The sequence below is a fragment of the Asterias amurensis genome, chromosome 12, assembly GCF_032118995.1.
Source record: "Asterias amurensis chromosome 12, ASM3211899v1".
NCBI classification, from domain to species: domain Eukaryota; kingdom Metazoa; phylum Echinodermata; class Asteroidea; order Forcipulatida; family Asteriidae; genus Asterias; species Asterias amurensis.
Window position 1 is genome coordinate 14,879,194 of NC_092659.1, and position 16,238 is coordinate 14,895,431.

The 16,238-nt window shown below is 38.5% G+C and overlaps 1 protein-coding gene across 3 annotated transcripts in view; it reads right to left on the reverse strand.

Moving 5' to 3' along the window:
* Nucleotides 1–6,255: 6,255 nt before the first annotated feature.
* Nucleotides 6,256–16,238, reverse strand: part of LOC139945129 (beta-arrestin-1-like) — a 121,654-nt gene continuing 111,671 nt past the window's right edge. For all 3 annotated transcript variants that reach the window (XM_071942401.1, XM_071942402.1, XM_071942403.1), the window contains one exon: nt 6,256–11,727. In XM_071942401.1, the coding sequence (XP_071798502.1) occupies nt 11,628–11,727 (100 nt within the window). In that variant the 3' untranslated portion in view covers nt 6,256–11,627. The remainder of the gene's footprint in view (nt 11,728–16,238) is intronic.

The window sequence follows — 16,238 nt, forward strand, 5'->3', positions numbered from 1 at the left end:
GGTAAGCCTTGCAGTTTTATCTAAATTGGGCTAAAATCTGATAAAATCGCAAGAGGTAAGCCTTGCAGTTTTATCTAAATTTGGCTAAAATCTGATAAAATTGCAAGAGGTAAGCCTTGCAGTTTTATCTAATTTTGGCTAAAATCTGATAAAATCACAAGGGGTAAGCCTTAAAGTTTAGTCTTAATTTTCCTAAAATCAAGGGGTAAGCCTTGCAGTTTTATCTAAATTCGGGGTTAATCTGATAAAATCACAAGAGGTAAGTCTTGCAGTTTAGTCTTATTTTTGCTAAAATCTGATAAAATCACAAGAGGTAAGCCTTGCAGTTTAGTCTGAATTTGGCTAAAATCTTATAAAATTACAAGATTTTATCTAAATTTGGCTTCATCTGATAAAATCACAAGAGGTAACCCTTGCAGTTTTATCTAATTTTGGCTAAAAACTGATAAAATCACAAGGGGTTAGCCTTGCAGTTTAGTCTTAATTTGGCTTAAATCTGATAAAATCACAAGAGGTAAGCCTTGCAGTTTAGTCTTAATTTGCCTAAAATCTGATAAAATCACAAGAGGTAAGCATTGCAGTTAAGTTTTTATTTGGCTAAAATCTGAATAAATCACAAGAGGTAAGCCTTGAAGTTTAGTCTGAATTTGGCTAAAATTGAATAAAATCACAAGAGGTAAGCCTTGCAGTTTAGTATTAATTTGGCTAAAATCTTATAAAATCACAAGGGGTAAGCCTTGCAGTTTTATCTAAATCCGGCGTAAATCTGATAAAATCACAAGAGGTAAGCCTTGCAGTTTAGTCTTAATTTGGCTAAAATCTGATAAAATCACAAGAGGTAAGCCTTGCAGTTTTATCTAATTTTGGTGAAAAACTGATAAAATCACAAGGGGTAAGCCTTGCAGTTTAGTCTTAATTTGGCTAAAATCTGATAAAATCACAAGGGGTAAGCCTTGCAGTTTAGTCTTAATTTGGCTAACATCTGATTAAATCACAAGAGGTAAGCCTTGCAGTTTAGTCTTAATTTGCCTAAAATCTGATAAAATCACAAGAGGTAAGCCTTGCAGTTTTATCTAATTTTGGCTAAAATCTGATAAAATCACAAGGGGTAAGCCTTGCAGTTTTATCAAACTTTGGCTAAAATCTGATAAAATCACAACAGGTAAGCCTTGCAGTTTTATCTAATTTGGGCTAAAATCTGATAAAATCACAACAGGTAAGCCTTGCAGTTTTATCTAGATTTGGGTAAAATCTGATAAAATCACAAGCCTTGCAGTTTTATCTAATTTGGGCTAAAATCTGATAAAAATCACAAGAGGTAAGCCTTGCAGTTTTATCTAGATTTGGGTAAAATCTGATAAAATCACAAGCCTTGCAGTTTTATCTAGATTTGGCATAAGTCTGATAAAATCACAAGGGGGTAAGCCTTGTAGTTTTATCTAGATTTGGCCAAAATCATATAAAATCACAAGGGGTATAAGCTTTGACTACTCTTCTTTAAATATTATTAAATCAAATGTCAAGGGGAGTTTTCAAAATACTTTTGTATAGTTATAGGTTATTAAAATTAATTAAAATTGAAGCAAATTTGTGCAGAAAGTTAGTCAGAGTGAAGACCAGGCATTCAGGGGACTCAAAGTCTAGTCGAAACCAGCGTGGTGATCACCCATTAGAACCCTTAAGGGACTGGCAGGTCCCGGCCCCTCCTTTACTTTCCCACCCGTTTTCCTACCTAATTTGGGGAGAGACATGACGGACCCCAATCACTTACTGGTGCGAGCAGTAAAAGTCATGTCCCTTTTGGTACGGGCAGGATTCGAACCGGGTGTACCAGCTCTGGATAGCACGCAATTGAACTATCCAGTGCACTGTGTCACCACAGTGCCCGTTGGTGTTTGAAGGTGGTTTTAGACACTACTTATATAATTCACTGACTCCATCCAAACAAAATATAAAAGAATATTCGTGGGAGTCGAACCTGGAACTCGTGGCTCCCAGTCACACGCGTAACCCGTATAGCTATGACACCACCTGATTCTCCAACGGTAATGAGAAAGGATTATATGACTTTCTCTCTGGTCTTCAACACCAGCAATGAGGCCAGTGGGTCAGGATCCTTGGTCTTGGGAAATGGGTTCCAAGTTGACTTCCGACGGTTTACCTTAAAATTACTTTACTGAACATGAGTCCACGGTGAAACCAGTAAGTACATTTCAGAGTTTTCAGATAAATGGTGATGACCTTGCATTTTCGTCAAAATTGGTCTTTTACATCTTTTCCCAAGGGGGGGGGGGGGAGCCTTGCATATTTGTCAAAATTGGGTATAAATCATTGTTTTCCAATTTTGTTTGCTCTAATCGGTTAAAATCAAAAGTGGTAAGCCTTGCAGTTGCCTCTTAATGCATGGAGGAAATGTTACCTTGCAGTTGCAATCTTTCGAATTTAAGTTTCGTCTTAATGTGGCTAAAATCTGATATAATGGGTAAGCTTTGATTTGCGAGATAATAATGGAAGAGAAAACGACCTTGTTTCACAAGTTGTGTGCTTCCAGATGTTTGATTTAGAGACCTCAAAATCTAGTTATGAGGTCTTGAAATCGAGATTACAGATTTTAGGGAGAAATTAAACTTCTTTCTCAAAAACTGTGTTACTTCAGAGGGACCTGTTTCTCACTATGTGTTATACTATCAACAACTCTAGTCTCTGCTACTTGTTACCAATAAAGGCGTAGTTATGCTAATAATTTTTTTTTGTGATCACCAATAGTGTCCACTGACTAAGAATTGCGACTTTATACATGTTATAGTGTCAGTTGGCACTACTGATGCCTTTTTATATAACTTAACCCAGGATTGAAGCTAACTTAGCGATAATATTGACTTTTGTAATTTTTATAGGTAAAAAATTGTAAAACATCATAATAAATTGGCCCCTGGAATCTTCACCGTGGCATGTTGGGTCTCATGATCATTTGATCAAAAGAGCGGTCAAATGAGGCAATTTACAGCTGACCAGGGGTGGATTTCACAAAGAGTTAAGACTAGTCTTATCTCGTGTTAGTACGAGTTAGGACTTTGGTCCTAACTCTTTGTGAAATCGACCCCAGTGCATGCAGTCTGCAGCCCTACTGGTTTGCTCATGATCCAATGGACCCTTCCCATGAAATATGCTAATCACATTCACGCATGCGTACATACACTGTTGGTTGGCAAATGCCATAGAGTTGTGCACTAAGTAGACGCGCATTTGCATCTGCGTCACGCACCCATTAGCCGTGTACAAAACAGCGCGATGTTCCCCTTATTTTGCCAACCAAAACGTTAGTGCGCACGCGCTATGTGCAATTAACATATTTCATGGGAAGGGTCTATTAAGTCCACTGCTTGGAAAAGGAATTACATGGAAATATCAGGTGTGAGTTGCCAGATAAAAAGGATGTTTTATTTTGGTCTCTTTCTTTAATTGAGCTTTCCCGAAATGGGTTGCTAAGGGTGCTGTTAATGATGTTCTTTACTTCAACGCATGACAACAGTAGCCATTACTGTAGCTGCCATTCGGGCATGGCTCGAAGGCCAGAGCAAGTTGGGCGAAGCTTTTTGTAAATTCGCTACAAGTACAAAATTCATGCAAGCATGGTCTGCATGATCAACTCGTCAATATAGTTTAGCCTGGCTCATACTTCCTCCTGCGAACGCTTCAGGCGAAGCGAATATCATCGCATCACAATTGGACAAGGAGCGCGTGCTGATTTTTGTGTCACCAAACTCCGCTTCGCATTTCGCAGGAAGTATGAACCGGGCTTTAGTCGTTGTGTTTTGTTGAGAGAAGATAGGATAACCATTTGTTGGCATGTCGTTTTTATTTCCTATAATTTTCAACTATTTTGCTCCACTTTGGTGCAACAATCTCACTGCAACGATAATTTTTTTTTCACATTGCCCAAAACCTACAGATACCATTACACTGCTCATAATGTAACTTCGTATGTCGAGTATAAAAACCAGTGCTCTGGGGCTCCAAGGTTGATCCTGTGTTCATTTTTCTGACTACGGATACGTTTAGTCGACTCCCAGTCACCAACTTGAACTTTCATTGCTGCTTGGCCCTTCCATACCAAAACAGCTACATTGTTGGACTCTTCTTTATAGATCATTTCATGGTAAATCATGAGGGCGTTTTTTTTTCTACTTCAAAGTTTTAAAGGCAGACTATGACTGGGATAGATTTGAATATAACATATCCTACATGTACCCCAGTCTCTGTTTGCACTCTTATCCTGTTTCTTATGGCAAAACAGCTGATCTCTGTACTAGAGTTAAGGCTGAGTCACACTGCAGCGATAACGAAACCGATAACGATCACGACGCACAGAGAACGCATTCTATTGGTTGAATTGCTCCACGTAGAATACGCACAAGCTCATCCAACCAAGATGGAATGCGCTCTCTTTGCGTTGTTATTGCTATCGTTCTGGTTATCGCTGCAGTGGGACCGGGCCTTTAAACCGGCCTTTTAGGCTGTTTTGCCATAGAAGGGCTGTATGTTAAACAATAAAGGTCAAGAGTCATAAAACATGGTGTGACCTCAGTGCTTACACAGTAATAACAAACAAAGTAAAGACACAACAATATTTCTCCATCAACATGTATATATATTTATCTTTAATGGACATATATCCACAACAATAAACATATAATAATATGAATGTTGCAATAAAGCACAGCTCCATATAAGCTACATATATATTGATTTACATTCATTTCTTTGCAATGGCAAGCGAGCCAGCACTGATGAAGGTCAAAGGTCAAAGGTCAAAGGTTACGGCATATTATCATGGCGGTGCTTACTGCCATATTTGGTTTAAAACTGAGATTTTTCCACTATAAACCAAGCAGTACTTTCCATTCATGTACCAGCTGAGTAAACACTGTTTTGCAGTGCAGTTAACTCGCTGCCTACCAAGAAAATACGCAGAATTTCTTTGGCTTTGGTAAACACTATCCCGCATTTATGATAAGCATGATCCCTGTTTTACGGTAAGCACCATTATTATGAAATTTAGCCCAGTGGTGTTTCTACTCCTCATAGGATTAAGAACTGCAGTTGGGTAGAATTTGTAACCATGTGTGAGGTTGAATACAATTGAGAGAATTATCTGTAGCACCATGGGAGTAGAGTTATGATGGCTCAAGAAAGGATAAGTAGTGTACTTAACATTTCAATCAGTATGCTTGGACAATCAGAAAACAGTCAGATAATAGTTACACAATTGTAGTTGATACACCACTTGGTCTTTGCGGAGCCAAATTATCTCTTAGAAGACAATCAGAGCATACTGATCGAAACGTGGTGTTGAAATCACTGGTTCTTTTCAGAACCACCCCAACTCATTTAGAGATATTCATTACATGGTGTTACCGCAAACCTTTCGATAAAGTTCCCACCATGCAAAGTTTCAAATCCTACTTTTCTCTTATAAAGTGACACTAAGCATTGTGCTTCGGCAAACTTCTTTCGATTGAGATTCATTTCAGCTGATGAACTCTGACCTTCCATTTCAACCCATACATGTACATAGGCCCTTTTCGAAACCACGGAATCGGCTCCAGATTTGGCTCAGGCTAGCTTGGCCCTGTAGTTTTTTTGAAAATTTGCGCATGCTTTGTGTACGCGCTCAGGGATTCAGACGAGAGGACGGAGCCTGAAGCCAAATCAAAAGCCGAATCAGTGGTTTCGAAAAAAGGCCATAGATTGTTTCAAAACTCATGCTGTGTACATTCAGGCTGATATTCATTGATTCATATCCAAGTTGGCAATAAGAAAATCATAGTTTTGCCAAAACAAAATGGTAAAAATTGGAGCCATGCCACATTTTAACAGTTATCTCTTTTTAACATCTCACATTAATTAATGATTGGGGTGTCATGATCAAAGTTTCACCATGGTTTCACAGATGACACCTGCCTAAACAATGACCAAGATTGTCCATAGATTGTTTCCCCATAACATTTTTTTCATGGCATAAACTGGCCTTGCCCACATTTTCTTTTCTTTCAAAAGAGTAAACACAGTGAACCAGTAACGGGTAAAATAACAATCATTTTATGGATTTTTGTAATGAGATGACTGGTCCAAGTATTTGCCTATTGTTAGTCCACATTCATTAAAACAGTACCAAGCTTTTGACATTACTTTATATATAATCACACTACATAGAATAATAATCGTAAACTGTACAATGAAACACCGTGGGAGTGTTGTGCTATAACACCAGTACATCGTGCTTTATTTTAAAATATTACAAGTTTAGTATCACGCGGTGAGCTTGAACAGTACCTGCCCGAACGGTGCAGAATCATTATTAAGATACTTTTTTATTGACGCTGACATAAACCAAGAGTTTATACTTCACACAACTGCGAATGCCAAAGGACTGCGCAAGGATTCTTAGATTTTCGCAAAGATCAACTCGGACGAATCCGTTCATGCTGATGGGGGACATTTGGGACGCTAGGTGGCAGCAGACACACCAAGTAAATCCTGTTGTTCTCGTTTCTGTGCGCATGCTCATAACTACGCAAACGATGGAAATTGACATGGTAAAGCCCAGTATGAATTTGGACGAGATACAATTTTTGACATCAGAAATTCGCAACGAACAACAGTTGAATTGTGCTGAACTCCTGCGAAACATTCCCCCGAAGTCAGAATTTGTATAGCATCTGCACTCGTAGGAGTTTGAGTCTTAAGTCTGCTGCCACCTAGAGTTCCAAAGTCTCCCATTCTTGTCTGCAAAGTCGCTTCGCATTCCACCTTTTGCGTTAAGTATAGACACCGGGATTGAGCATCAACACCCAAAGTCATACATCGTTACTCAAAAAGAAAAAGAAATACAGAAATATACAATCTTACTACTCTCCTGTAATAGCAGTGGTACCCTAGGCTTGATTAGCGACGTTTATTTTGTTAACGTAGTCGGCGATTTCGCAACACTATCCGCAACACAAACTACTGGAGAAGAGATATCTGACACTTTAATGGGTGCGTTTGATTAGCTTCCCTGGGTCGACCCCGCGGTGCTCACTCGGATGAGCCCCCGACAAGAGCTAATTGAACGAGCACACTCGCCCTCTCTTGGTGACGCCATGCACCTCGGGTCACCCCCAAGTGACCCACTCCACAAGCAGGGCACTTGGGGCTGAACCGGGTGGGCCCTTGGAATGACGTCAAAGCTATTCAAACCTACCGGGGTCGACCCAGGGAAGCTAAACGAATGCACCCAATAACACTTGACACTTTAGCCAGATATACATGTAGACCGCTTACATTGTAGCCGCCATCTTTGATGAAACATGCATGCGTGAAAGGCTATCCTTGGCCGAGAGCCGTGTGCAACGTGTACACTTTTCCATTGTTATTCATCAAAGATGGTCAAGTTCAATCCATCTGGGTCCAATTTCATAGAGCTGCTAAGCACAAACATTTGCTTAGCATGAAATTTCTTCCTTGATAAAAACAGGATTACCAACAAAATTTACATTTGTTGCATATTGCTTGTTCCTGGTACTCAGCTGATGTTTGCTGAATTCTGAAAATCACGTGAAAATTTCGTTGGTAATCCTGTTTTTATCGAGTCAGAAATTTCATGCTAAGCAAATTTTTGTGCTTGGCAGCTCTATGAAATTGGGCCCTGGGCCCTGGGCCCAATTGCATGGCTCTGCTTACCGCAAGCACAGAATCGCCGCTCACGGAAGCAGGGAGTATTGTGCTTACTGCAAGCTATTTCACAGGTTATTTTGGCTTCTGCGCGTGCCTACTCCACGTTACTAGGCATTCAAAGCTTACAAGGCTAGCGCAGAAATTTGGCGCTTGCACACAAGTGGGGAATCAGGATTGTAAACCAAGAATTCAGCGGTAAGCGAAGCTATGAAACTGGGCCCTGTTCAGTCTTGCCAAATGCCAAGTCCTTCCAAGTCAGTGTCCGATGTAGCGCCCTCTATCGGTGACTAATAGTTTAAAAAATGGTCGCCAGTCAAGACAGTGGTATCCTAAGCATGAACGACAAACCTGTTGTCTTACAATGAACAGGAAGATAAAAACAAAAATTAAAGATGTTGATAAAAATCACCTTTAAATACATTTATTACCTGCATTGCTGTCCAGATGCATTTCTATTTTATTAGTTTTTAAAAATACAACAGCTGTCTAAAACTGGATGGTTTCCAAGCCGACCACAACAACGAAAAGATTTAAATAAATATATATCTTAAAAGATAACCTTTTTACACCGATCTAAATAAAAACTACATGCATTTACCTTTTTTATGCCCACTTTATAAAGTAAAGTTTTAATAAACGCTTTTTCTTAATATCTCCCATAACGCTTTACCGATGGATAAAATTGTTTTTTTTTTCTCTCTTGTTTTCTTTTTTTTATGCCACACAGCAAATATGCAATAATTTCAAGGCATTAAAAGCAAGGTGAAGGGAAATATTTTTACAAAGAGCACATTTCAGGTCCGATTATATTGAGGTATTTTTTTTTTTAAAAGCCTTGACAAGTTTTCTAAAGCCTAAATACTGCTACACTAAAAACTAGGTTAGTGTGTGTTTGTGGTAACTATACAGTTTTCAGCCTGATAGGTTTCGAAGACTAAAGTGTATGTGGATTAAATTTATTGATGACCACAGCAGATTCTATCCCACAGCTCCCCCCTCTCTGGTTGCCCCGCCCCTTTTCCCCTCCCTCATGCCCAACCTACATAAGTGGTTTTAAAATGACCTGTGTGTCAATGTAATTTCTTTAAGAAGAACTCTTAATCTATCCATTCTCTACAGCTGTTGCCTTGCCTTGAAAGAGTCGGACGCCCAAAGACTAAAAGACTCACCTCTGAATAAAAGACTCACCTCTGAATAAAAGACTCACCTCTGAATAAAAGACTCACTTTGAGAACCAAGACCTGTCTCTGGAGTAAATTCTTATTTCTAAATCTTATTTGCAGGTACATCCACCCCTACAATCCCTGCCCTTTATTAAAGTGATTTTGATAAAGTTTATTGATACAACAGTATGTGCATGTCTATAAACTTACAAACTACATGAATTAACTCTAGTTACAAAGTACAGTCAAGGTACATGTACATTGTACATGTATATCTAATAAAATATGTTTCTGTAATTGTGTGTTATTTTTATTTATTCTTAATACAAGGCAATATTATTTTCCACAGATTCTGCCAACAATTATATTATGACATTTTAAACGTTCTTAATTGTTTATATTCGTTATTCCACAAACTACTATGCTTTTTTTTATATTAATGCTACTTTAGTCGCAGACCCTGCTTTAGTGATGTACATGTTTTTTTTTTAACACTCCCATCCCATACCCGTAGCAAGCATACATCCATGTAGTTTATCAATTTTAAAATCAGTAGCATTTGAAACTTTGCATGGTGGAAAAACAATATAGAAAGGTTTGCGGTAGCACCATGTAAAGATCTGAAAAGTTCCATTGGTTTTAACTCGCGTTTTAAACAATATGCTCCGATAGTCATCTGGAGACAAAAGGAAAGAAGACAATCAGAGCATACTGATCGAAACGTCGAGTTGAAACTCAACCCCAACTCAACCCTCCACCCCAACTCAACTCTAGAGATTATCATTACATGGTGTCATCGCAAACCTTTCTATACCATCCTAAAATCATTCAAGATCCTTGTTCGTTGTTTTTTTCTTCTTATTTCTGTCAAGGTAACATTCAAAGGCAAGAAAGCTTGTGTAATAGTCTATATAAAACCCAACAGACACCGTCAAGCTAATTGTATTTGACTGTTTTGTAAAATCTCAAGTAAAATATAGTTACATCTACAACATGTCTTGAAGAAGAAAGAAAATGGACCAAAAATTGACATAAAAACATCCAATAACATAATACCCCATTATTACAAGTAAGTGTATTTCTTGGAAAATAAAAACAATTTCAACACGTTATGGTAAATTAAACTCTTTCCTTGTAGCATAAATTTATAAACTTCTGCTCATCCCATTTGCGGGATGAACTCCCTAGCCCCTAATAATTTATCGCATTGAAGTAAATTTCACTCTTACAGCGATATGTTGCTTTTCTTCATTATCATTTTCAGTTTAAATCATCATCACCGCATAAACAATTCATTTTCCATTACAGCTGCCAGTTTTAAAGCTTTTTACAGCAATTTTTTACCTCTAAGGTCAACCTAAGGTCAATCCAAGATCAACATGACCCAGAACATCACTGCTTGTATTCTACGTTTGGTCTCATTTTCTCCTAAATGGATATTAAATATTATTCTTATTCTCCTTATTATTTTTTGTTATTATTATACAAACACCAAGTTCTTCTTAAAATCTATAAATGTCTAGTAAAAAACAAATCAACATTTCCTGGCGATGTGCCAGCGCAATCGGGTGATGATGGGTGCAACATTTAGAGTGCAATCCGGGGACAGTCACAGTACGTCCACAACTAAATCTTTACATTTACCATGATGCTAAATCTACAGGACAGTATGTATAGATTTATATTACACAAAATAAAGGCCCCCTAGCTGGGTTGAAATCAAGCAGCACCACTCCTTCAGGCCAATTGTAGGCACTCAATCAAAAAAGAAAAGACAATTATTTTTTAAAAAGCTGGGTTGGTCTGAGAATACCATCTGAAAGCCCGCACATGAAATGAAATTCGTTATTCGTTCGTAAAAAAAAAAACTGTTACCATTGTAGGTTGGGTGAAATAAAAATCTGAAACATATATTAATAAGAAAATTTTGAGCACCTTTCAGTCAAGATGGTGATCTGTATTTTTGTGATAAATCAATAATAAATGGGTTTTTGCTTACGGTTATTTTGGTGTAATTGTGTTTTATCCGACTGATACCATTTCAACACTGAGTAAACAAAACATCAAACAATATTCTCGTAGCTTAAATCAAGGTTTAGTATTTGAGGTATCAAATGGCAAATATAGGGCATATTTCAAAAACTGCTCTTATGTCAAACGATGCGTAGCAGTTACAATAAGTTCGGTTGGTAAACCAGTGGAACTTCTAATTCAATCAATTTGTAATTCGATTGATTGTATGTGTATTAAAATATACATTCAAGCAAAACCTGCAAATCACAAAATTTGAATCAGAATTTAATCCTGTTTTTTAACTGCCTAGTAAAAATTTAGGAGCATCCATTTTTGTTTAACCGCCTGTATTTGTTTTAGGAGCATCCATTATTTGTTACAGGTTTTTTCTTTTAGCTCAAAACAAAATATTTTCCTAATGTTTTTACGAGACCTGAGGGATACTCTCCAATTGTTTAAACCTTTTAAAAGAAAGGAGAAAAAGAAGAAGAAAAATTGTGTCTGAATTTCTAAATACTACAAATCCCATGTTGAAACAGTGATTTTGCAGACATTAACAACTAGCCCTGCGGTGTTGTATGCTATCACCATTCATCCGGCCCCTCTGCCTTCCCTCCCATGGTGTGACGCCTTTTAACTCAACAACAACACATCCATCTTGCGACTTGTCCCTCCAGCGTTTTTCGGGAGCCATTAGTGCTGTGTTGCCATGGCAACAGTGGTGCTATCCAATCAAGCCTCAGTGCCTTCTCCTTCGGCCCCTTGGAGACGCAGCCGAGCAAAGTCCTCGAAAATGAAGTCGTCATCTTGTGGGGTCGCTGGTTCCACTCCGCTGTGGGGAGAGGAGGAAGAAGAAGAAAATAAAATAAACATGAAGAAAATCAACGTTTTAGCAAGGAGGGATACAAAACCGATTGGAGGATTATTAATTTTACGATAGGATTTCCCGGCCAATATTAACAGAAATCTATTCATTTTAATACCCGGCTCATTCAAGTTGGTTTAAAAATGAATGTCCCGTTGAATCAGCATTCAACCGTCAAAAGGAGAAATTCTATTTGACAAGTTGAGCGTTCACTGGTCAAATTCATTCAATTTCATTAGGCAGCAAGACTCATTTTGACTGGATTAGGAGAAAATGCGTGAATTAAAAGAGAGGTTAAATGAAATTGTTGCTTAAATTGGCTAGGAAAACCTATATTACCTCCAAAATGAGCTCAAATTCCCAGAGTGGAATTATCACCAGTACAATCACAAATCATGTTCATGCTTATTGTCCAAGTTGATTGTGCCAGGTTTTGTTTTGTCTGCAGTTTTTCCCCCTTTTTGAGATTCTGTGGAAGATAGGCGCCCCCAGTGTTGTGCACTACTGGGAGACAGGGAAGCTTTTTGCGCTCAAACGCCACAATACCCTCAAACCGCTTCAAGCTCATTCTGCGATTTTTAGTCAGAAGACATGACCCCAACGGGGACGTCAGACATTGAGACAAGACGAAAAAGATGTTTGGGATGAGGGAAGATGAAGAAGTAAAAGGATGAGGGAGGAGGCAAGACAGATGGGGGAGGCAGATACATACTAGAGCCGAAAGGAAAAGCCGTTTCAGATTGATACTGCAAAGGGGGATATCACTCAAGGCTTGAGAGAGATCTGTGGAGAGACGGATGAGGAGGCAGACTAGAAGAGACGAACAACATCAACGGGCGAGGAACACGGTGAGGGATGGACAAAGCTTTGGAGGGGGAGATGTGAAACGTAAGAGGCATGTACAAAGACGGAGAGAAGAGATGACTCACACGGAATTGATGAAGAAAAGTAGGAGTGCGTGTCACAAAATGGGGTTTGGAATTAAGAGAGGTACGGAGCGAGGATTGTGGCCACAGTAGAGTAAAGTTACTCTGGAGAAGATTATGTGAGACAAAGTATTTAACTTTGGTGGCAGAAAGAGGAGAAGATAAAGCCCTTTTCAAAGATCTACTCGACCGATCCAAGGCAACATGTGAATGTCGCCCCGCTCTAATGATTTTAAAGAGGGACACTATTGGTTATTGGTTATTGTCAAAGACCAGTCTTCTCACTTGGTGTATCAAACCTGTGAAAATTTGAGCTCAATTGGTCGTTGAAGTTATGAGATAATAATGAAAGAAAAAACACCCTTTTCACACAAAGTTGTAGGCTTTTAAATGCTTGATTTCGAGACCTCAAATTCTAAACCTGAGGTCTCAAAATCAAATTCGTGAAAAATTACTTCTTTCTCGAAAACTACGTCACTTCAGAAGGAGCTGTTTCTCACAATGTTTTTATACTATCAACCTCTCCCTATAACTCGTTACCAATTAAGGTTTTATGCTAATAATTATTTTTTAGTAATTACCAATGGTGTCCAGTGCCTTTAACAGCTATCATTGCATTAGCACTCTGCAGATTTCTCAATGTCTATTTACTTGTCATGCAAATGGATGCACAGGAAGCAACGTTTGTCACAATCGCGTTTCGGATCACTCTTAATTTCGCTGACCCCAAAATAGAGGTTTGTGACTTTTATTATAAACATGCAGTCCACTGTGCTACATAGCCATGCAGGTTAAAAAAACAACGAGGTATTGTCATGCCAATGAACTGAAGGATACTGAAATGTATTACACTCAAAAACATTGATGTCATAATTAATATGGGCTTGATATTTGGCGCATGGAAGTAGGAATATTTTATGGAGTAAACAGGCTTACCTACATGTATACATTATGTACATGAGGCTTTAAAGGCACTGGACACTGTTGGTAATTACCATTGCAGGAAACGGCTCCCTCTGAAGTAACGTAGTTTTTGAGAAAGAAGTAATTTCTCACTGAAATATCTAAGGTCTTGAATTCAAGCATCTGAAAACACACAACTTGTGCGACAAGGGAGTTTTTTGTTCCATTACTTTCTCGCAACTACATGTATGACAAGCAATTGAGCTCAAATTTTCACCAGCTTGTTATTTTATGCATATGCTGAGATACACCAAGTGAGAAGACTGGTCTTTCACAATTACCAATAGTGTCCAGTGTCTTTAATAGACATTTCAAGCTATAAAGTCACAATTTGTCAGATTTTTTTCAAAGACCGACAAGATCGGAAAGTATGAAGAGTATCATGCCTGACAAAATCAATATAATTATGATGTCACAAAATGGTACATTTGGGTATGGCTACATTTTTCCAAATTCCAACCAAATTAAGTTGAGATATTTTTGGGTTTTTCTTTGTTTTCTTATATATATTTTTAACAAATCCCCCCCAAAAAGAGGGATCTGCACCTAGTGATTGGTAAACTCAGTTTTTCTTTGGATTATAAAACAAAACAAAAATAATGAATAGCGCGCTTTAGGGGAGGAGGAGGGGGGGGGGTAGGTAGTGGAACAGTGTCTCAATACCTATTTTCCATCTCTGTTCATGTTATTGACAAGATTTGACCTAGTCTTGCCCAAGGCGTTGCAGCTATATTTTTGATGATTTACTTTTGTGTTGTTTAGTAAATTGTTTTCACTTTGCACTATTGCGCTAACCTGCACAAGCTAAATATGTGCAGTCTCTATGTTCATGTTGTACAATGTATGTACACGCTGTGATTGCATGGTGTGAGATGTATACGTGGACTCTAAGATGCCTCCATACGCAGAAAGTTTTACTACATGTAGTTCCGATGAACTACATACAGTACAGTAGCAGTATGGGCGTCATTTTCAGTGTGGTACACAGTGTACAGCACACGTATCCGAGGGCCCAATTTCATAGAGCTGCTTAAGCACAAAAAGATGCTAAGCACAACCAAATTATTACTGTGTGCTACATGATGCAAAATGCGTGCTGTTATCATCGATTTTATGTACATTTAAATGTGCAATATGTGCAAAGTGTACCTTGTGTGTATTTTGTGCATGTTACTGGTGAAATGTGGTTCACAGAGTGGACATTATTGTAAACTGGTGAAGTGGTACGTACTACAAGCAGCTTCTGGCATCCACAATGTCAAGCCACTATTGACCAACATTGTGCAACTACCCAACGTTGAGCACTTATGACGCACTATTGACTAATGTTAAACCACTATTGATCAATGTCGAGCCAATATTGTCCAACATTGATCCACTATTGACCAATGTCGAGCCACTCCTGCGCCTTGAACACCCAGCAGGGTGGATAAGTGTGCATTACAAGTATTATTATTATTACTATTATTATTACTTCTGACCAACGTCGAGCACTATTGACTAACGTTGAGCCACTATTGACCAACGTTGAGCCACTATTGACCAATATTGAGACACTATTGACCAACATTGAGTAACAATTGACCAATATTGAGCTGCTTTTAACCAACGTTGAGCCACTATTGACCACAGTCAAGCCACTATTGACGACGTTGAGCCACTATTGACCAACGTTGAGCCACTATTGACCAATATTGAGACACTATTGACCAACATTGAGTAACAATTGACCAATATTGAGCTGCTTTTAACCAACGTTGAGCACTATTGACCAATGTCGAGCCACTGATGACAAACGTTGAGCACTATTGACCAATGATGAGCCACTAATGACCAATGTTGAGCCATTATTGACCAATGTTGAGCCACAATTGACAAATTTTGAGTCACTTTTGACCAAAGTCAAGCCATCATCATTGCAATTTTTGAGAAAGTTAAGCTATTTCATCTGTTTTTATCCTATCACTATATCAACCTGAGGGCAGTCAAAACAGTTTAGAAAATGAATGCTGACCACAGCCAAATTTCACTAAACTACGTACATGTATGAAGCAAAAAATAATAATTAAGCTAAGCAAAAGTTTGCAATTAGGCTAAGCAAAACATAGCGGGGCACCAAGCACAACCAATGATCATCATAGCAGCTACGTATACAAAACAATAATAATAATAATAATAATAACTTTTATAGCGCATTTTCCAATAACGTACCAATGCGCTTTACATTAGTGCCCTGCCGTTGATTTCACCAAACTCTTCCTAACTTAGGATTAATCTTAGGACCTAATTAGGACGGGTTCAGTTCCGTATCAAAATACGTTAGCATGTATTGAACTCATCCTAAGTTAGGACGGGTTACTCGTCCTAACTCGAGATAGGATTGATCCTAGCGTTTCGTGAAATCGGCTGCAGGTCATTAGGCCAATAACATTCCTGCAAAATTTCTCAGCTTCCTGGGGAGTATACAGCCTGGGCCATGGCGCTCCAAAGGCTCTTTCAAACACAATATCACCCTCTATCCTCACAGGTATCCATTTTTGGAGCATCTTGCTCTGAACATATTGCTCAACGACACAAGTGTCATGACCG